At 41.4% G+C, this 15,551-nt stretch overlaps 2 protein-coding genes across 2 annotated transcripts; one reads left to right on the top strand and one right to left on the bottom strand.

Moving 5' to 3' along the window:
* Nucleotides 1–1,227: 1,227 nt before the first annotated feature.
* On the bottom strand, nucleotides 1,228–10,605 carry LOC124184809. The gene is made up of 21 exons (XM_046574912.1): nucleotides 10,285–10,605; nucleotides 9,778–10,183; nucleotides 9,423–9,699; nucleotides 9,151–9,335; nucleotides 8,852–9,020; nucleotides 8,573–8,775; nucleotides 8,299–8,422; nucleotides 7,894–8,083; nucleotides 7,684–7,826; nucleotides 7,415–7,608; nucleotides 6,921–6,986; nucleotides 4,468–4,826; nucleotides 4,008–4,374; nucleotides 3,654–3,930; nucleotides 3,324–3,484; nucleotides 2,736–2,901; nucleotides 2,417–2,613; nucleotides 2,223–2,343; nucleotides 1,931–2,120; nucleotides 1,693–1,835; nucleotides 1,228–1,625 (listed from the first exon to the last, which is right to left on the bottom strand). The coding sequence occupies exons 1-21, from the start codon at nucleotides 10,532–10,534 to the stop codon at nucleotides 1,431–1,433; spliced, it is 4,383 nt and encodes a 1,460-aa protein (XP_046430868.1). The 5' UTR covers nucleotides 10,535–10,605; the 3' UTR covers nucleotides 1,228–1,430.
* A 348-nt stretch (nucleotides 10,606–10,953) lies between these two features.
* On the top strand, nucleotides 10,954–14,761 carry LOC124184808 (cytochrome P450 6a8-like). The gene is made up of 8 exons (XM_046574911.1): nucleotides 10,954–11,447; nucleotides 12,127–12,699; nucleotides 12,759–12,925; nucleotides 13,010–13,180; nucleotides 13,234–13,468; nucleotides 13,537–13,755; nucleotides 13,967–14,218; nucleotides 14,564–14,761. The coding sequence occupies exons 2-8, from the start codon at nucleotides 12,345–12,347 to the stop codon at nucleotides 14,755–14,757; spliced, it is 1,593 nt and encodes a 530-aa protein (XP_046430867.1). The 5' UTR covers nucleotides 10,954–11,447; nucleotides 12,127–12,344; the 3' UTR covers nucleotides 14,758–14,761.
* Nucleotides 14,762–15,551: the final 790 nt, after the last annotated feature.

The raw sequence follows: 15,551 nt of genomic DNA, 5'->3' as shown, positions 1-15,551 counted from the left end.
AAATTTGGAATCAAATTGAGGCTAATCGTTTACTTGAGCAGTAAAAATACTCGTCATTCCAAAAACGATATTCGACAACTTCCTGCCTTGATTTTCAAAACGCTGCTCGATGCAGCTACTAGTGTGTTATCATACCAGATAAAAATAGACGAACGAGAGTAGCTGTCTGTAGGAAAGTAATAGGTGTCATTCCATTATGTTCAAGTCATATTTCCAAGAAAATTACGATTCTTCATGCAGTTGAAACTTTCGGTGAACCACACCAACAAAATTAGTGTATTGAAGATAAATAATACTGTCACGGTTTTCGTAATTCTGTGGCAACTTATTGTCAAACTGTGTGTGAAACCTGAGTAATGTCCCATTAAAAGATAGACAGTTGACTCAAAGGTCGGGTCCAAACGGATCACGGGATAATTCCACGGCGTTTATCGACTCCCGTCATAATTTAATGGTTACTGTAATAATCTGAGATACCAATAGTTCTCTGAATCGTAACGATACAAGAAATTCAGGCATATGAAGTAACGGGAAGTTAGATATATCGTCGAAGAGAAAAGGTAATAAAATATACGGCAAATGAGCTCTGCGACTGACAACTTATCGGCTGCATAAGATAAACAGAAGACAATGCAATATGAATGCATCGGTAATTTCGAAAAGCTGAAAACTGAAGTCCGGTACGTAGTAAAAAATTTTGAAGACAGAATGATTGTGGAAAAAATGTTAATATCGGATTAATAGACCTCTACAAATAACATAAAAAGTAGAGCAGAAGAAAAACTCATTGTGGCGTTGAAGGAAAATATTTAAAAGCATGACCTAATTGTGTACTCCGTAAACACAATAATTGGAAAATTTGTATTCTGAAATTTCAGCGTTGTTGTATCAATATATACTTCGGTCGACGTGATAACGTAAATAACTCTCTCGAATCAATAGAATCAACAGTATTAAAAATAACCGCTCGGTTCCTTCGACAAACTGTGACACCGATCAACACGAAGTGTGAGTCTGCTTTCTAAATGACAAATTCTTATTTCTTTCGCGTAATTTATAGAAGGAAAAATAGTTTTATTCAGTACGCGACCTCCACGTGAGCAGAACTCTACCCGACAATGATCCAAGAAAACAGAGACCCGGACGATCCATCTGGCTATACGTGAAATATACTGCCAATTAGAAGTGCCAAGTTACTTCATTTGCTTTCATTTGCTTTATTGATTACTCGGTTATTGGCTGATTATTCTATGTAATTAACATATATAATATACACTATTTCGCGCTAGATGGAATTTGACGTGAATCCAACGTGACACTGCAGTACAGATGAAATAACTTTTATTTATTAAATTATAAATAAGATACAGGCAAGGTGAAAAAAGGAACGAAGACGTAAGGATGTAAGTTAAGCATTATAAACTTTGAGATCAGCATTCATCCATCCCATCGTTACGAATCCCAGTCTTCTTTTCGTTGTCAGTTTTCAACTTTCTCAGAGGTTCTGGTTTCCCACCACGACTTGTGAGAATTTTCTCTAATGCTATAACTGGAGATTCGATAAATAAACTGAAGACAAATGCTATCGGGATGGCCAGCAGCAGATCACTTATGTACTCGTTAAACTGCAAGGAAATTGAATATTATCGGTAAAAGAAGGACCAAGCCATAAGAAAAGATCAACAAACTTACCAAGTCAAAATTTGAAAATAAGGTAGGAACTTGCGAAGCTGAATTCTTCGCCAATTGAATCACAAAATGCACCAGATATATGCAATATGACAATCGACTCAGAGGCAGGAAGAATGGTAGCGATAAAAAGCGAGTGATGGGACCTGAAATATTTTTAATCAAATTCGGTAAATAATTTCTAATTACAAACCGACATAGTGGCATAATAATAAGGTTGAAAATTCTGATCGATACTCACCTCCGTAGCCGTGAGTACACGCGTAAATCATCCAAGCTATGGCGATGGACCAGCATGGACGCAATATTAAGGCGTAAAAAATTTCCACCGCCAGATTATACGCATAATTACTGTTGTAGGAATGATGAGTAGCACCGGCGCAAAATATCAGAAGCACAGCGGCGACAGCCCAGGCGATTGATGCGCTTACCTGAAAGTAAGTAAGACACAAATCAATCACAAATGAATTGAGTCGAGAAAACGTACATCAAGAATTCAGTGATTTGTCTAATTTTATATGACTTTCAGTTACCGGAGTGAACAGCCTTTTCCGATTTATCGTGGAGTAACCCAATATGATTCCGACGAAGTAGGCACAGGCTCGATTGTAAGTGGGTATGTAAAACTTGTAGAAGGCGTCCAGCGATCCTAGCCTGCGAGATAAATGATTGTCAACAACCGACACAAACTACTCAACGACATGATCCACCAGCCGCACTCGCTTACCCCAGCTCGAAATTGATGAGTGCGTTGGAGTAGCCGTTTACACCAAGAACGACACCTGGCGTAACCACAGAGGCCACAAGAAAGCTTCCGAGAATACCAAGTCCAATTTTTGGCCAGCGTTGCAACGGATAGAAGATTAGTGGAGTTATCCAGAAGAGTTGCATGTCAACAGCCAAGTACCAGGTGTGAGGCAAGCACTGGAATTTTGCACGATTTCGTTTAAATGATATCAAAAGATGCCGTCGCCATTGGTTCCTAAGCCTCGTGGCAGTGGTGAACTAACTACGTATGGCTTGATGCAAGGCGAAAATTTACTCACCATTTCTTCCTTGCGTACGAAGTTCTGTACGTACAATAAATTGACCCACCAATTGTCACGACAAGGTTGTACGATGAAGGTCATCGTGTTCCATACGGGACCGTTTGCAGTGCGATGGAGCAGAACAGCCGTGAATAACACGATCGCGGCGACGCATGGCGTTAATCTGCAAAGTCGAGAAGATTATTTTAGTCAGACTCTGTACATCGGGGCAGACTAACTAGGAACATTAGTTTGGTATCCCCCTGCGATTTCATTGCAGCTCATGTATGTTGTAGAAATGTTGAACATTGAAGACTAAAAGTTAATCATATTTTTAAGTGGCGGGCAAACGGTTTAAAGGGATGAAAACTGCTCCCAAAGGTAGGCATTCGATGGGGTGGTTTTCAGTTTCGGATACAAGCACTAGATCTATTTGAATGAAACGAACTCGGAAATGTTTTATTCGTCGACAAAAACATTTCAGCGATGGTTTCATTCAAATACATCGAGTGCATCAAGAAAACACCCTCTTTGCGTCTTTTAATTTTCAGTGTTCTACAAAATAAGTAAGTGACACCATGTTTTGAGGTGAAATTTCTAGCCTACCTAAGGTAACGGTGAAGGTACATCATCGGCAAATTGATATTCTTTCCAGCTTTTATCGCCTTGAAGTGCAGATGACTCATTAAAAATCCACTGACCACGAAGAAAGTGTCGACGGCAAACGGTCCCAACAAGATGTAAAGAGAAGTCCACGAATTCAACCACTGTAAGTGAGTATTGAATCTCTTATGTCGCTATTTGTCACTCGAAAGTAAAAAAGAGGTAGCCTTACACAATTCCGTTATGTATGGGAGAGGAATTTCTAATCACTCGCGGAGGCTGCTTAATTACCTGTTACCCTTACTCCTCGTTTCTCTGAAAATTACCACTTACTTCCGGAATATCCAAGAGGTTAACCATCGGCCTCAACAATGACGTGACGTAACGATGACCGAACACGACCCAACATGTGCTCAAGAATCGAATGCCATGTATAGCTGGCAGAGTTTCAGGGGTGACTTTCATTTTAAAAATGTTGAGCGTGTTGGTGTACAGAGAAAATTTCGCCAGAGTGTTCATTAAAGTAAACTCTGCAGCATATTCGCGTCTTCGCACGAAATCGCAAATGGTGCACCCCACGACGAACGCTCCAATCGTCGAAAAGAATGTTCTGAAAGGGATTTGCCATTTATCGAATGAAGTATTCTGTGATTCTATTATCGTGAAATTTTCGGCGCTGTATCTTACATTGTCAAAATTTCTTCGACGGTGAAATCTCCATATTCTAAGGGCGTACAGCTCGCTGTATTAACTGTAAGTCCTAAGTCGCTGATGATCGTGGTGTTATTAAGAACGCTATTTATAAGCTCCACAACATCGGTCTCATTGCAAGACGATGGCACGCAAATTGACGAAGTCGTGATCCCCATGGACGTATCGCTGGTTGCATTGCTGGATGTATTGGACGCCAAGCCAAGTGCAATCATGCAATGCTTTCCCTGAACAGTGACGTTATTGTACTGACCATTGGCCCCGATGCACTCGCCGTACATCCCGAGGTCACGTATGTTACCGTTCAGGATTCCCGACTGAATTTTCGAAGCTGCATCCAACACTGTTGGCCAAAAAACACAATCGTAAACCGAAGATTTCTCAATTTTTTTATTACGCCGTTGTAAACCATCGACGAGAATTTATCCATACTCACTTTGCAGCGCCCACAGCTGACCGGATTGAATTGCCTGATTCCATGCTGCGAGTTCCTCCTCGCAAGTAGAATCGGACGATCTTACTGCAGAAATGATTTCATCCCTCAACGGAGATCGCAGGTCGTCGAAGGCCTGTTGGAGCACTGCCTTAGTGTTTTCCGCATCATTCACCGATACCGCGGAAGCTAAACTTTGCAACAAAGCGAACAGTAAAACTGTCGCATGCCCGCAATGGATCAAAAACATTTTGCTACTGAGATTGAATTGGTCTGATTCGAGTGAACAATACGTCCAGAATGCACACAGCGATAACAGAGCAAATATATGAAATACCGAACAGCGACTATTATCTATCACATTCGAATGTGATTTCATTCAACGGATTCCCGCAATATATTGTATTCGAGTAGTCGTGGTTAATCTTGCAAACACCATCACACCTGCATGATCGTTCATTCTGCTGCCCAATGGATGACAACGTGACCGCATATCAAAATAATGTACAGTAGAACCTCGATCACTTACGCAAACTGGATGGGACTCAAGGGGGAACATTTGGTAATGCGTAATAGATTATCCCAATAAGCTTTCGTTACAATTTTCTTGCGATTTTACTATGCCAGGATGTACAATAGAAACCTATCTACACATCAACACCTATCTACAAATCGATGGATGTATTCTCGACCTTTCCTTGTAGAGAAAAATATCTTATCGAGTCTTGTTTATACAACGCTGGTATTTCTTCGGAGTTGATCAGATGATGTCGTTTACTTCGTTCTTTTTATACAATATCGATGACCAGCACCGATCATCTGCTGTCCCATTAACCGATGCCTAGATGATCGAGATTCTACTATACATGGATCCCTTCTTAATCGAAGGTGTAAATAACTTATTTTTATCAACGCGTGAACAATAATATGTCTCTTGCCAACTCATCGCACTTCCTCTTATCGATAAAAGCGTTTCGTCTGTGAATGCGTCTGGCGAGTATTGAAATTCATTATTCGGAATTAGTAACGATACTTGACTTGTCGACCTTTGATGCATTAGTCAAGTCCAAAGTGTACTATTTTAATCGCAGATTACTCAAGCCTCCTCAGATTTTATCATGAATCTGAAAAAGTTTTGGGCTTTCCCATCACGGGAATACAACCCCGTCGTTTATTTTCTGGCATAGATGAATCTCCAAATCAAATTACAGAGTAATCCAATGCTCGACAATATTTCATCTTAAATTAATCAACTTGGGACAATTTTTAACATTTACTACAAAATACGGGATTCCAACGCGTTAATTTTGTAGAATATATGTCACCGCGCAATAAATCCATGAGATACTTTATATGACAACAATACTACGTAAAAACCAAAGGATACTATCACGTGTCGACTGGATAAGATTACAGCAGGCCCGACGGATTAAAGCCTTTATCGTGATCAAGATCGATGTAAAACGTGTCAAGAAATTCCCGTAACTGATTCAGCCTTTCGCCAGCGAAATTCCACCTGGCACGTGGAACTTAATGAGTACACGGCCATGACGAAAAAATGAACTTTGATGCACAGGATATTGCATCGGAAAGATGATTATCGGCTACAAATTTGTGGAAATGATGATCGACGGTCAATGTTAGTGACTTTGTAGAGTCCTCGGCCACTGTGCCGTGTATCGGTGCGCTGACAAATGAAAGAAAAAGACGACGCACAAAAGACTGGCCAAAAATTGTTAAAATCTTTTCATTTAGGTGAAATTTTAAAAACGATAGAACCAATGTAGCGGATCTAAACTTCGAAAACACATTTGACTTTGATAAAAGTACACAAATGGAAGTTATCTCGTCTACCTACTGAGTTAAAAAATAATACGAAAATTTTGAAAGTCGAGACGGCCATTCCAAAATTATGGATCGAAGTGTCGAAATCATATTTTATTTTCACGAAAAAATGGTAAAGTGCTGAATTCAAAAATAATTTTGGAAATTGACTTTTTTGATAAATTTATTTAAAGGTGCGAGTACGGAAATTTTTCACGTTGCTGAATCCATGGCATATATGGGATCAAATGAGAAATATCGAACTATTTCATAATGAATACTTTGTATTCAAACATTTTATACCATATCCATACATCCTAACGTATAACGTAGATTAAAGAATTGCGGAGCAGAGTGACTCGTCGCTCCTTGTAACGATTGTATTTAAAACGAACTAGCGATCAAAAGAAATCGACCATCAGAGTCCACTTTAGGAACGATCATCGTGCTAAGCTTGTTCACTCATCGGAGACAAATTACTGAACAGATAAGCCAGACCCTGAGCAACTTTGAGGAAGAGCGACTCACAGTGGCAACGAACCCGACTAATGATTTACTGAGAAAAATGACTGCAGACGATAAAGTAATCTTCATTTACCTTCACTATCAGCTGTGGCTTCGAATTGACTTACCTCCTATTGATGATCCAGAGGCCAGCCTTAGCGGCTGACTGTGCAACCTGCACAATCTTCGTTGTGCTTTAATTAAAATCAGTAACAAGTTGCAGAAAATTAAGTAGTTGAAAGATCAAATAATTGGTCAGCATCTTTGAGGAGATGTAAATTCGTGAACGTCGATTGATCTGCGTGGTTGAACAGAGAGAATATAAATTTAGTTCAAAGTTTTCATTACGTTTATTTATTATAAGCAAATCTTCATACAATGTCTGTATCAATTTTACTGAATTTCACACCGAAATGTTTAAGCGACTATGTATTTATTTGCAAACAATTGATAGGTACAGCAAAATGTCTTAAAATTGTTGACACGGTCCACTGACTAATCGTTCCGTTGGATTTGCAGCTGATGTCATCGGAACTTCTTATGACCGACCTGTTTGGTACAATCACTACGCACTGTCCGACAGCTAGATGAAGATACTGAAACGTTAGAAGTTAATAAATTTCATTCAAATTTCACAGATTTCCCTCTTGCGTATGTCTTGCCAATCATTTTCACAAAGTTCAGCCGTGACGTGTCCCAACTCCAGTGAAAACCTTTGAAACTTTTTTCGAGAACCATCACCGGGGCTTCAATGAAAATATTGAACAGAAAGGCCATTCCAATTGAGATCGCCAGATCACCCCAAAACAAATGAAACTGCAAAGCAATGTTCATTGCCAGTAGTTATACAAAAGCGTTGTGAACGCTACTTAATTCCAAAGGTGTACTCACGATTTGAAACTTCAAAAACACGACCGAAGTCCGGGTCACAGCTGCAGTCGAAACCTGTATCACAAGATGGACCAAATAAACGCAATACGAGAGTCGACTCAGAGGTAGAAAACCTGGCCATGAAAGCGTCTCCGCGATGGGACCTAAATCATTACCAAATAAAGTGAATCAGCCGACCTGATTGATCTCAAATTTTTCGTAAATGCTCACCCCCGTAGCCCTGAGTGCATGCGTAAATTATCCACGCCACTGCGATTGCCCATGCAGGTCGAGCAAAGGCTGCGTACGCTGATTCGAAGACCACGTCGTAGACATAGGAATCGCTGTAAAGGTGCCAAGTGGCAATGGCACACAGTGACATGAGAGAGCATGCCACGGTCCAGAGGATTGCTACCTGGAGCTAAAACACAAGGCGGAAAAACATCGTTGGTGGAAGACTCGTGGGAATGAAGCGCAGATACCGAGGGGCTGCTCACTCGCTTATTCCGTGGTTCATCGATTTCCGAAAGGAATCGATTTCCAGCGATTCCTAGCGATTGCCTATCTGATTTTTTGTAAAATGGTTCAATGATTTCCTAAGTGAGCAGCCCCTCGGCAAATACTCGGTCGCATCACCTTGGATAGACGAAGCTTCGTCGTTGCAATTACGTATCCGAGAACAACGCCCACCAGATAAGCGGATGATCGATGAACGGTGGACATGTAAACGTTGACGAAGTTTTCCCGGAACTCCGGTACGCTAAAAATGCGATGAACATTAATCGAGGATTAGTATCAGTAGTTTAATTTTTGATTCCGCTTGGGGTTCGGATAGATGTTTGTAGCGAGCATAAAAAAAACCACGTTACAATATAGGTGCACATTATTGACTACTGTCGATGACACTCACCTCGTGTTATTTCTGACTTTCAAGAATGCGCTTGTGTGACCGTTGATGGCAAAGAGAACCGGTGGCACAATTACCGATACAAAAAGAGAGAAGCTGAGAATTCTGCGGGTGTGTTTTGACCAGTAATACGAAGCGGTCAGGATGACTCGAGATATCCAAAATAGTTGCATGTCAGCGGCCAAATGCCAAGTATGTGGTAAACACTGCAATTCAACATTTTTATTTTATTATATTTTTTCAACTCTGTGAAGGTATAACCTTCTACAATTAATTGCTCACCATGTTCTGTGGATTTATAACATTTTGCAAGTAAAAAAGATTGGTCCACCAATTCTCTCGGCAACTGTCTACCATGATGCCAATCAAGTGTTTCCATACTGGGCCAGATCCGACGTGACGAAGACAGAATGCGGTTAACAGAATCAAAACCGCGATGCATGGTGTTAATCTGCAACGAATATCAGACGATTCGACGAAAGGCGTATGTGTGCGGAATATTGGCAAGGTGTAAAAGCTTCTCAGCAATGATAATGAAAGACTTGGTGCAACAATGTAATGAATGTAATTTTTCTACACACCTAATGTATCGATGAAAACAGGTCTTGGGTAAGTTGAACTTCTTCCCTGATGAACCGTTGGATTTCAGAAGCTGGTGACTCGTCAGAAAGCCACTGACAACGAAAGAGACATCAACCGTAAAAGATATCATGAAAACGAACAATGCGTACCATCTACTCTGCCACTGGAAATAAGCATCTTCTTTTTGTTGTTCATATCAATTGAACAAGGCTTGTCAAAATTATGGAGAACTTGGTACGGTAAGTTTTTAAGCTAACCATGCAATACTCACTGCCAAGAAGTCAGCCAGGTTTGCAACAGGACTAATCGCAGTGATAAAGCACCGGTGAACAAGGACAACCCAACACGTGCTTAATACTCGCAGTCCGTGAATAGCCGACATTGTGCCCGGTTTAGTTTTTGAATTCAACAAATCCAGCGTACTTTTTTGGAGCGAAAATTTCGACAGTATCTTTACCGCTTGAGACGAATCATGGTTCCCGATTCCCCCCAGATGATCGCAGATGGTGCAAAATATCAGGAAAATCACAAGCACGGTGACGAAGAATCTAGGAAATGAAAATACGGTGTCAAACGTGATACACTGACCTTTATCACAGCTGACCAGTATCCTTTTTTAAACTCACATAGTCAGAATTTCCGGCAGAGTCAAGTCATTCTCGGATGATCGCGAACATATTACCTTGGCAATCCTTGTTCCTGACCTTGAAAATTCTGGTGTTCGATCGCTGATTCGTTGGATGATCCTCAAGACATCTTTCTCGTCACAGGACGAAGGCAAACAAATAGACGAGCTCAAACTCACGGCATTTTCGGCACTCTGACCCAGTGGAGATAACCTTTCCATTAACAACATTACTGAAGGATCGCTAAAAAACTCGGGGGAGACCAACAACGAGATCATACAGTGTTGTCCTGTGATGTTCGAGGGATTGTACCGGACACCAACCTCCTCGCATTCGTCGTACATTCCCAAATCGTGGACATTTCCTTTCAGGATACCAGGTTGAATTTTGGACGATGCGTCCAGCACTGCATGATCGCAAGAAGTTAATTTTATACTTGCATCTAACAGCTCGCCACTTGAGACCATCATTTGAATGATATGTTTTATTCATTTTATCACTACTCACTTTGCAGAGCCCATTTTTCTCCAGCGGCAAAACTTTCCCAAAGTAATTTGATGTCTCTCACGCAACGAGACGAATTTTCTGCTTTATCCGTACTTCCTACGACAATTTTTGCGGCTCTACGGATGCTCGCTAATGTCTTGCCAATATCCGAAAGCTCCGTCGTTGCCCCCGCACTGAGAAAGGAGAGAACGAAGTTCAGGATCACAGTCAATAGCAGAACTCTCGCGTGACTAAATTCCGGGATCTGCATTTTAACAATGACCGAGTTATATTATAGCAACGAACGCAGGAGCCGGTACAACGATATCTCAGTCATATATTTGGAAACCAAAAGCCTGTTTCTTGAAATCTCGTTTCTAGAAAGACCGGTTTTTTGGCGCATGTATTTGCCACTACGCCTGGCTTGGCTGAAAATACATTTTGACCAAAGATCAGCGATATTAGGAAGTGGCCCTGTACTTATGTGAGTGTTCCGAGCTATTGTTGATATAAATTAGGTAAGGAAAGAATGGGTTATACAAATAAAATACGGTTCAGATGTATTACAAAAAATATGACCGACTCGCCTTCGCTTTTCTTTATTTCAATTTTCATACCCGTACGGCTTACAATTAGCTAGAATTTCATGTTTGACACAAACAAGTCTCTGTGCTCGCTCAATAACACGGATACTACAGTATGTGTTGATCGGAAATATATGAAACAATTTTTCAATTTGATGAAACAATAATACTGGTAAAATAAAGTAATTACATCCAATTACTCGATTCGTTTACTATAAAGACCGTTACCTTGAAGAGTGAAGTAAATATGAAAGATGTACAGTAGAAAAAGTAAGTAAGAACCGAATAATTGTAAACACGAGATGATCTGCGAACTATCGATAAGTATCGCGGTTGGTTAGCCAGAATATGAGCTGACAGTATCGAGCCAGTATTGCTCCGAACGTCGCGCTAGCAAGTTGTAAGAGCTATAGGATAACGATGTATCCATGTGTAAATACGCGTGTAATGTCGTATTGTGAGAGTGTGTGGCTACCAGCGTGTCGATTGGGATAGCCTGCACAATGAAATAAAGTGAGTGCTAGCTGTGCGGAATGCGGAATCCACGGGCTGGTCTCCTGGGGACCTGATGCGAGGTGTTACACCACGTTGGTGTGCGAAGTTGGTATCGAATTCTTAGTTTACTTCTTTTCATGTTATATCTCATCTATAGATATTTCAAATATTTGGACGCTTTTTCTGATATTTGGTCACGGGATTCTTCCACTTGGAGTTACTGTGGTTAGTATTGTAACGTTTTATGGATGTCTTACATTCATGCATATCCAGTTGCCAGTTCGGAAATGGCCAGGCGAAACAACTTAGAAGTTTGCGCAGTATTTTCGATGTTTTTCACTTGTAACTTTCTATTTTAAACTTATTTGGGGCGAACAATTTTTATACGCTGAGTAGCGAGATTTTTGAGATTCTTTCTAAATGAAAACAGTGATAATGGCCCTACGATAAAAATCTGCGACAACTCCGGGGGTGGACATTTTTCAAGATCAAAACATATTTCAAGTCACGCGCATTGGTCTAAAGCAAATCAAATATGAATAACGAAGCCTTGCCACTTCCTACATCCAAGAACTAGTATCTGAAACTATCGTCACTAGTGGCAGCGACTATATATAAGCGCTAGGGAACCACTGCGTGATGGATTGTTTTACTGTACAGCTCCTTGTGAGATATTCCAATGAATATTTATGTTACAAGCATACATTATCAAGTATGAATTTATTAAAGAAGATAATTCTATCAAAAATCATCGAGTGCAACTTCTCTCTTTATCCGTTTACAGTTGAATGCAGTGGAAACTGATCCGCGTAATCTCTTCCGGTATGGTTCTAAGAGCCAGATAAACCGGTCGAGTAGGAAGTCGGGAGTTGCATAACGTCATTCACTCGCACTTCCTATTCTGTCTTCATTTTTATTTCCTACACCGTCGCAGCAGCGTGAAAACCTTCGCAACACCAGTTGAACTGCAAACTGCGACTTGAACGCAGTACTAATAATCTAATGCCCACAACTAATCCAAATTCGTGGCAGTGTTTCTCTTGGCACTATCAAGTCATGCTTTTTGTTACCATTGCGGTGTTTGTGGCTATCGCTTCGATCTACTGGTACCTCACGTGTAATTACAACTATTGGAAGGCACGCGGTATCCCCTTTCCAATACCGCAACTCATTTTTGGCAACACGAAAGAAATTACTCTGCTCAAAACTACGATCGGTGAGGGTTTGCAGAATATATATAAAAAATACGAGGGATGTTCGTTTGTGGGAATTTACGAACTCAGAACACCGGTACTCCTGTTACGGGATCCAAAACTCATCAAACTAGTTCTGATCAAGGATTTCACCCACTTTCAAGGTACTTGCTCATAACCCGAGAGAGTCGATCACCCTTCAAAATAATTATCATTTCTCAAGGTCGAGGTATCGTGTCTAACGAAAGCGTTGACCCGCTGTCAGCCAACCTTATCAATCTTTGGGGACCCAGGTGGCGAGTACTGAGGACGAAACTGACTCCCGCTTTCACGGCGGCCAAGATTCGAAACATGTTTGACCTGATCGCCGAGTCCTCGAGGCAATACAAGGTCGGGGATCGAGGATCAAGATTATACTGGCGTCGGGATAACCGAAGCGAATAAAGAGATTAAAATTACTTCCAAACGTTTCAGGACTTTCTGAAGCAGTACGCTGATTCCGAGGAGGATTTGGAATTCAGAAATCTCGCTGCAAAATTTACAACACAAGTTATCGGTACCTGCTGCTTCGGGCTTCAGACAAACGCCATCCAGAACGAGGACTCCGAGTTTCGAAAGATGTGCCGGAAGGTGATCCGTCGGCGATAATCGCGGTAAAAGGAGTAATCCGCATGTACATGCCAGGAATGTTTCAGTAGTTAGAAATGGGCCTTAATCCTCCGGACGTCACGGCGTTCTTTTTGGACGCCGTGCGTGACCTCGTCGAGTATCGGGAAAAGTACGGAGTGATCAGGCCCGACTTTATGCACTTGCTAATGCAGATTAAGAACGAGGGGAAAGTAAACGGCGGCGGTGATTGCGACATAAATTGCCACGGGTCCAACTCCGGGAAGGTGGCCGATGCTACGAGAATTCTCAAGGATCCGGATATCGGTGAGAAAGAAGTCCTGGCACGCAAGTACAGTATTCCTTACCGTTTACCATAATAAATCTTACTTCAGTCATAGACGAAAAAGTGATGGCAGCACAGGCCTACATATTTTTCCTCGCCGGCTTCGAGACGTCCTCAACAACTATGAGCTTCGCTCTTCACGAGCTGGCGTCGAACCCGAAAATTCTAAACAAGCTCACCGCCGAGATTGATACAGCCCTGAACAAACATCGCAGCTTCTGCTACGAAGCAATTTCAGAAATGGACTACCTGGACCGAGTGATTCAAGGTAGATATACGCACGGCCACAGGTTACTTCGATTGGAATTTCTGTGCGACCTGCTGGAGTGATCAATCATCACAGATCTCTTCACCTTAATCATCCAAATTCAACTACGCGGCTTAATATATTAACCACACGGTGGTAACTGATCGCTATTCGATTGTATAGACGATTGCCTCATTTTGATATTCTAAAATCTCTAAATATCCTCTTGCAGAAACCTTGCGAAAGCACCCACCGGTAGGAATGGTCCCCCGCCTCTGCAATAAGGCCTACAAAATTCCTGGGACAGAAACGGTCATCGAGGAGGGTACCAAGGTTCTAATACCCATTCACGCGATCCACCGCGACCCTGCCTACTATTCCGACCCATCACTCTTTGATCCGGACCGTTTTCTAGACGAGAACAAAAAGTCCAGGGAGCATTGCACGTTTCTGCCCTTCGGGGAAGGGCCCAGAATATGCATCGGTGAGCAGGTAGTTTAGCAATCAGGCCCCAGCAACTGTAAGCAGGGTTTACCGCCCGCCGTCCGGCAAAATGTCGTCGTCACGCTCATTGCATACAATACGCTGACGCCTACCTGAGACATTACCACTTATGCCTTCAAGTTGAACTCCAGGTGCAAAGCCACGACCGGTTGCTCCAAGGACCAACCACCGTTACCCGAGGGTTTCTCTATCCGTATTCAGCAAGACGCTTATTCTTTCTACGACATTACAAGGCCCAGAGACGAATAGCATTTCAATGATTTTTTAAACGATTATTACGGTGATCAGCGAATCTTGATAAAAATTGTTTATTCTTTGCTTCCAGGAACTCGCTTTGCGTACATGCAGACGAAGGCTGGCCTGGTGGCACTTCTCTCAGGATACGAAGTAAATCTCTGCTCAAAGTCAAGCATCCCGCTCGAGTACGACCCGACTGCCAACATTCTTACCAGCAAGTCCGGAATCTGGTTGAAAATTCGTCACCGTTGCAAACGAAATGCTCGATCCCAGTTTGCATGACCGACTCGAAGTTGGATATAGAATTAATAACATAAAAATAAACGCAAATCACGCAATAATCGTTCGAAGAAAGCGTTGAATTTATGACTGTGGGCGAATGAAATATCGCCAGGTCAATGCATTCGGTAACCATTTTTAAGTAATGAGTTGCGAAATTGCTGTTAATCGCCTCTCTTATTCAACAGCTTTATTTATCACTACCGCAAATTTGCAGTTATATACGAAATACGAATCGGATGTGGTGGTGAAAATGCATTTACGTAAATACGTACAAGAATACACAATTCATACCTAAGACTATAGAGTGCCACTGGCTCAAAAACGTTCAGAACTACCAACGTATAACGTCATCATACCTGAATTCTCAAACAGTATAAAACACCTCCCACAAAGCTCCATATATTATACCCACAACTTATTCTAGCCGGAAAGTAGATGAGTTAAAAATTACTGCGTAGGAAGTGTGATGAGTGGATATAAATCAAACAAGACGCGTACTTAGTGAGTGATTATCTCGATCGCGATAGTTATCGCAATGTCATTATCGTTAAAGTCACGCCAAATAATAATTGATATTACGATTGGATTCGTGTTACACGAAAGATTTAATCTAACAAAATACGAAATTAACTGCAAATAGCAAGGAATGCAACTCTTTTATACCTGCGTAGATACCCAAGTGAAGTTTCATTAATCATATTCGAAATCGATCTGAATTAATTTTCCTTGTGAAATTCAACAGCCTCGAATTTGTTGACCGGCACAGCATTACAGATATAAAAAGTGCTCGATTA

This window comes from Neodiprion fabricii, chromosome 6, assembly GCF_021155785.1.
Source record: "Neodiprion fabricii isolate iyNeoFabr1 chromosome 6, iyNeoFabr1.1, whole genome shotgun sequence".
Taxonomy (NCBI): Eukaryota; Metazoa; Arthropoda; class Insecta; order Hymenoptera; family Diprionidae; genus Neodiprion; species Neodiprion fabricii.
Note: the sequence above shows the minus strand (reverse complement) of the source record. Positions and strands in the feature narration are given on the sequence as shown.